This window comes from Gymnogyps californianus, chromosome 3, assembly GCF_018139145.2.
Source record: "Gymnogyps californianus isolate 813 chromosome 3, ASM1813914v2, whole genome shotgun sequence".
NCBI lineage: Eukaryota > Metazoa > Chordata > Aves > Accipitriformes > Cathartidae > Gymnogyps > Gymnogyps californianus.
Window position 1 is genome coordinate 77367703 of NC_059473.1, and position 6516 is coordinate 77374218.

General features: G+C 51.8%; 1 protein-coding gene across 2 annotated transcripts in view; it reads right to left on the reverse strand.

Moving 5' to 3' along the window:
- Nucleotides 1-5018, reverse strand: part of FOXO3 (forkhead box O3) — a 109418-nt gene extending 104400 nt beyond the window's left edge. Inside the window, exon 1 of one of the 2 annotated variants that reach the window (XM_050894474.1) lies at nucleotides 4299-4931. In XM_050894474.1, the coding sequence (XP_050750431.1) occupies nucleotides 4299-4880 (582 nt within the window). In that variant the 5' untranslated portion in view covers nucleotides 4881-4931. Of the gene's footprint in view, nucleotides 1-4298 lie in introns of both variants that reach the window. The other variant, XM_050894475.1, reaches the window with a different exon arrangement.
- Nucleotides 5019-6516: the final 1498 nt, after the last annotated feature.

A 6516-nucleotide genomic window follows, 5' to 3' on the forward strand; every position in this document is an offset into this window, starting at 1 on the left:
ACTTAAAATAATCAGGCTACAGTTTGCAACCCAAACCCTTCTGTACAGATGAGCTAGGTAGCTCAAAATTAGAAAAAAAAAAAAAAATTAAGAATATAATAGAAGACTGGAAAAAATATTCATGCCAGCAGTTAACTGGGAAACATAGTCTTTAAAAAAAAAAAAGAAAAAAGAAAAAAAAGACAGCAGAGAAAAAATGAAACTGATGCAAACTCCAGTTTTATGCTGCCACTCCTGATAAAGATGCTGTGTGCCACTCCGAGGAAGGAGAAACAAGAAGAACAGAGAGTGGTGTTGCTTCCTTCCCACATCCTTTGCAAAAAGATGATAAAAAAAGTCCAACACATCTTGCGTATCAGCATCTGGCTAACAGATTTAGACATCTGTCTACATCGCTGGCAAATTTCTCAAGTCTTTTCAAGTCTCAGTAATTAGAGAAGAGACTCGTGTGTTTGCTGTGCTGAAGGGACTGTAGCCCTTCGGTACATATTGGTCAATAAAACATGGTAAGGAACAATGAAATGTCCATGCACAAAGTTTACAAAAATCTCCCCTTCAAAGTAAGTATCCCAGCAGCTAGTATTTATCTTTCATGAGGAAGATGAATGCAACAGGTGTAAAACAAATAGGCTTCTGATATAAAAAACAAATCAAAGCAAATCAGTTGCATTTAAATTTGGGAATTGCTGGTATCTGTGTATAAAGGACCAGATTCATAGTCTTGCCATACCGCTCAACAAAGAGGAAAATAGTCCCCCTAGTGTACTCTTCATGTAGAAAGGACTGTTTCACGAGATAGTGCTGCAAGAAATGACAAAATAGCATTATAGGAAGAGATATGGAAGTACTCAAGCTATAGTGAAACCGGGCACCTCTGCTATACACACAGACACAAAGGTGTTTTAGTTTTCTATTTCAGGATTATTGAGTGAAGCGAGTTACTGCATCCTAAATATCTGGGGTGAAAAACTTGCTTTTTAAGTCAGCTCACTAGTTTTGTGACTGCAGGACATCGACAGGGTAACAGATATCTGAATTTGGAAAGACGGGTAGATCTGGTCATCGAGGAGCTCTATGGAAGTATCTGCAACAGCCCCCTGGCACAGTGCATTTCACAAGGGTGAAACCCGCTCAGCCTCAGACCTCTTCCCTCCTCCAGTGATGATAAATAGAAATACTGACCCTCCATCGGTATTCAAGACAGTAAGCGGATACGGAAGCATGCACCTAAACCCTTCCCAGTGATTCGGAAGCGTACGGGATTGTATCAAACCAGGCTGCCCGTGGCACACAACAGCGTCCGCAGCGTGCCGGCTCTACAGCAATGCACCGTACACTACTGCCCTAGTTAGCTGTCAGGCAGTATTAGGTTAGCTAACGTCCCACCGGGGCCAGGGGGAGGGGGAGGCAAAGAAGATTGTTGGGGGGGGGGGGAGGTGTTGGGCAAACCTTATCTGAATTAGCGGAAATGTAGTATATGCCTTCCTAACCACATCTGAAATATTCACTTCTGCTTTAATGCCCGAGGCCAAAAAAAAAAAAAAAGTGATAGTTGTAACTTTAATTTATAGCTTTTAAAATAATTGTTTTGAGGAGTATAATCCCAGCTATGTTTATGGATTATGGTATTCAGCACATCTCACTGGAAATGGCATTAATATTTCATATATAATAATACATAAGATAATAAAACCAAGTTCTCTTCTTCCCCTTGTTTAAAATGACAATTTTACCACTCATTGCCAGAGCAGAATATTGTTAAACGGGCTTGCTGCCTTCAAAGACGAATTTAGCTGTGTAAAAATATTCTAAATTAAGATAAAAGCCTTCTGATACAGAACTATCTTCTGTTCATTTAAAATCTCAGTGTAACTAGCAATCTGAAAAAGTCTGATGTGAAAAGCTGACATTAGTTCCTGAAGAGATGTATTCATTACCTGTGAGGGAAACAAAGATGATAATAACATATAATGTGTTTTAGCATCGGGAGACTAAGATGGAGTCTCTATTAAAGAGTGTCGCCTCTGCACAAACTAATTTACGTTCCAGCCAAGAAACTGAGAGAGTCCTCTTCTGAAATAGTCCTCTTCTGAATGTATATGCGTACATTAAAAGAAACCCTAGTCCTGCTAAGGAATTAAATTTTGCAGTTTTGGATGCCTGGCAAATTATTAGCTCCTGACCTCTCCTTTGCCCCTTTCAGCATGCCCCTACCACCCACACACAACTGCACCCACCGTTAACGTGATCGAATGCCTTACCCTAACTTCCAGAGACAGCCCAGAGTCAGAGAAGAGGCAGAATTTTCTGCTACCAGTGTGCTTGCATCTCCTGAGAAAGGTCATCTTAAAGGCTTGTGAGAAACTTCTGAACTAAATTATATCAGAGGAATCTCAAGGGATCCAAGTTTTTAACATTTTAATTAGCTCCAAGTACCAGTTAATGCTGCTCAGCAAAGGAATCAATATCGAATTAACAGTATAAATTGTCAGAAAAATTGTGACTGTATTAAGCATACTAATCAATGTAAGCACTTCGCGTTATGGCCCAGATCCTGCTTCTGCTGAAGCAAATGGGAGTTTTGCCACCAAATTCAGCTGAAACAGTATCAGCCCCATTGTTCGATAAGTCTTCATTTGAATCGGGTATCGAGAATTTACTGAAAATTCAAAGTATCAGATAAAAAGGCTGGATTTGTCATAGCAGCTGACATCTAAAGCCACTGCTTCTGCATGAAACCAAACAACTTATAAAGGCACGGGCTGTCATCGGATGATGTAACGCTTTATCACACTCTGTGTCGAAGTTGTAAAGTCAGATCAAAATTCAACACCTAATACAGACGCAAAAGCTGTAAAAAGGATCTGTGTTTTTAAAAGCCTTGTCTTGAATTAGCTATGCCACCAATAAACTTTGTGTTTATATTTTCCCCAGCCTGAGACAAGTCTGTCAGTGAAATGCTTCCTCTACAGTGCTCCATTTGGAAGGTAAAAATCATACAGCTGTACTTCAATTCCTAGCAGCAAGTCCCACTCAGGCACCAAAATATGAGACACGGCTGCTAATACAAAAACTGCCAGAAATGTTTCATCCATACAGTATTTCTGACCAATTTGTATACTGTAAGCTATCCCCTGATCCAAAGCTAGAGAGATTCAAAGAGGAAATTTAATTTCTCTGTAACACAATAAAACTTCTGGCAAATTCGCCTTCACTCATCCATTCAAAACTCAGTCTCGGATGCTGCCAGCATTGGCCCTCGGCAGCGACTGAACCGTACCGGGATTTCCCTCTGCAAACAGTATCGACATCAAGCAGCACCTGCATTTCTGTACAGCTGCAAGTACGTGACATTTCCGCATCCGACAGACACTAATAGATGGACATGGAAAATGAGGAGAAAAAAGCAGTTCTGGAAATCACTTCAAATGTGCTTTACGTGCAGCACCGGCTCCTGGTAGGCCTTATTAGACTCTGTCTTTGAGAGCAAAACCCTGCCTGTCTGCAACGTGCTTTTGCATGCGCTAAGTAAACAAGCCACAAAACCAGATTTTTTTTTTTTCTCACTTATTAAAACGGTAGTAATCTTAGCTGCTAACTGTCACAATGCTGGACAGAAAATGCTCGGATATACGGGATTTATCAGTAGACGCTGCCCTCATACACTGGCACAGCAGAAAACGCAAACCAAGTGTTCCTGTGGCTGAGCAGCCAGTAACTCCACGCTTTGATTAACTTTATGAAGAAATGTCAAGACCCGAATTTCCCTCTATTGCCTTTGAGGAACATGTGGGAAACCACTGGGGTATTTCTTGACGCAAATAACAGTCGTTCTGTATTTCAGCTTTGAGACTCAGGCTGACCCTGGATAAAAGCAACTCTGCTTATTTCCACTACAAGTTACACCAAAGGTACTTATAACTTAGAAAAACAAAACAAAACCAAACCCCATCCTTAAAAATATTTTTTCCTTTTTTTCCCTCTTTTTCTTTCCCCGCTTATGTGCTTGTGCACCAGAGAAGCCACCTCTGCTCCAGCGTCTCCCCTGCTCCCAGAGTTAGGAGCCCTCACCGCCTGCACACAGCAACACGAAAGAGACAAAACTTTTCTTACCCCCTCCCTTAAAAAAAAAAAAAAAATAAGCAAAGGCGACAGCGCGACCACCAGCACGGCCAGCAGCAGCGCCCGGCCGGCTGCCGTCGGGGAAAGCCGCCGGCCACCCCCTCTCCGCGCCGCAAGCCCCGCGGGCAGCCCGCCCGTCGGGGCGGCGCGGTGGCTCCGCCGGGACCCCGCCTCACCTTCCAGCCGGCCGAGCTGTTGCTGTCGCCCTTGTCCTTGAAGTAGGGCACGCAGCGGACCATCCAGTCGTAGATCTGGGAGAGGGTGAGGCGCTTCTCCGGGGAGCTCTCGATGGCGCGGGTGATGAGGTCGGCGTACGAGAGGTTGCCCCACGCGTTGCGCCGCGACGAGCACTTCCTCGGCGCCGCCGCCGGGCCCCCGCTCAGCCCCCCGCCGCCCGCCGCCGCCGCTCCCCCCGGCGAGAGGCTCGGCCCCTCCGGGCCGCCTCCGGGCAGCGGGGCCAGCAGCCGCGCCGTCTCCTCCGGGACGGCGGTGGCCGCCGCCGCCGCTTCTCCGGCCGCGGGGGCCGCGCTGCCGACGGCCATGGCCGAGCCGCCCACCTCCTCCTCGTCGTCCTCCTCCTCGGGGATCATGGACGCGGCGTCGGCGGGCGGCTCGCCGGCGGGCTTGGCTGGGCTGGCCTGCAGCTCGGGCCTCTGCAGGGGCCAGGTGCAGGAGCGGGGGCGGCTCTGCGGCTCGAACTCGGGGTCCAGCTCCACGTCCAGGGGCGAGAGCGGGGCGGGGGGCGACGCCTCTGCCATCTTGGCCTCCCCCGCGGGCGGCTGCGGCGGCGGGGCGCTGCGACGGGGCGGGCGGCCGCCGACCCCGCTCCTCCTCCGCCGCCTCCTCGGTGCCGACGGGAGCCTAGCAGGCGGGGGGCCGCCGGGCGGGCATGCCGCTCTCCGCTAAGGGCTGGCAGGCTCTCCGCTGCACCCCGAGCCCCGCTCCCCGCGGGCGATGCGCACGCCGGAGCGGGGGGGGGGGTGAAGGGGGGGGGGGGGGGGGGGGAATAATCAGATCAGGAGCCGGAGCGGCAGCGCAGGGCGGGCAGCGCGGGGCCGGGCGGTGCCGGAGGTGCCCGCGGCGCTGCCCTCCGCGCCGGCGGAGCGGCGGCCGCTCCCGCGGTGCGTGTGTGCGTTTGTTTATGTTTCACTCCATGCGGATGCAGAAGTAGCTCCAGCGGGAACCGCGCTGTATCCAGCCGGGAGAGGACCACCCCCCGCCCCCGGCGCCTCCGAGCTCGTTCCTCGTCGCTTCCGCAGATATCTTCCCTTTTGGGGGGGGTGGTCCTTTGCACCCTCCCTCGGCAGGAGGGCAGGGAGAGGGGTCCTTCAGATTACGCCGAAGACTTTTTCCTTCTTCAAAACGCCCTAAAGGGAGCCGAAGTCTTAGCATACATCCAACTGCATACTAGCGTAAGCCTGTCACTTTGCGGTGCCCCCCAAGCCACACGCAAGCAACCCCCCAAAATCTCACAGCCGACGGAGCAGGGGGAGGGAGAAGGCCACCCCGGGGGCTGGTCGGTTAAAAAAAAAATAAAATAAATCCTTCTTCTCGTAGGGAAAAAGCAAACACAACGGGAACAAATCAAATCGCCGGTCTTCCAACAGGTCCAGAAGCTTTAAGCCCTCCCTAGGGCTGCCAAAGAGAATAGGTTTTGTTCCAGCATCAACACCACATTCATAACCTCCTTGCTCCTGCTGCTGCCATCTTGACAGTTTTCCCCCCCTTCACTCAAGTCATTTAAAAAGCGCAGGCAGAAGAGGCAGGGAGAGCCACATCGGGAGGGGAGGGAGGCGCGGGGGGGGGGGAGAATCAACAGCCACCTCCACACCGGCAGAAATCGAGATCCGAATTCACGGGAGGAAGAAGCAGCGCTGCTGCATGGTTCCTGCTCCTCCTGCTCCTGCGCCTTCAGCTCCGAGGAGCCTTCCCTTTAAAGGCGAAGGAGGGGAAAGCGGCAAACCGCCCGCTCCCTCTGCGAGCAGCCGGCGAGAGGCAAGCGATCCGCCCGCGCCGAGGCAGCCTGCCGCAGCCCGCTCGAGCAGCCTGTCACCCTGCTCGCCGCCGACTTCCACATCCCTCCTCCTAACAACCACCGGCAGCAACACAAAGTTATAGACACACGCAGGGAGCCTCAACCTAACCGCACGGCACGGCACGGCCCGCCCACGGGCGGAGGGCGGGCGGCGCCGCGCAGGGGCCGCCCCGACGGGGCGGGAGCGCCGCGCCGGGGGGAGCCGCCGGGGCTGGGCGGGCTGAAGAGGCGGCTGGGACCCGGCGGGGGAAGCGGCTGCTCGTCGCCTTCCTTGCGGCTCCGGAGCGGCCCCTCTTCCCCGGCCGAGCCGCCGCGGCTGTGCGTCCCCCGCCGGCCCTGGGCCTGACCGCGCCGCCCGG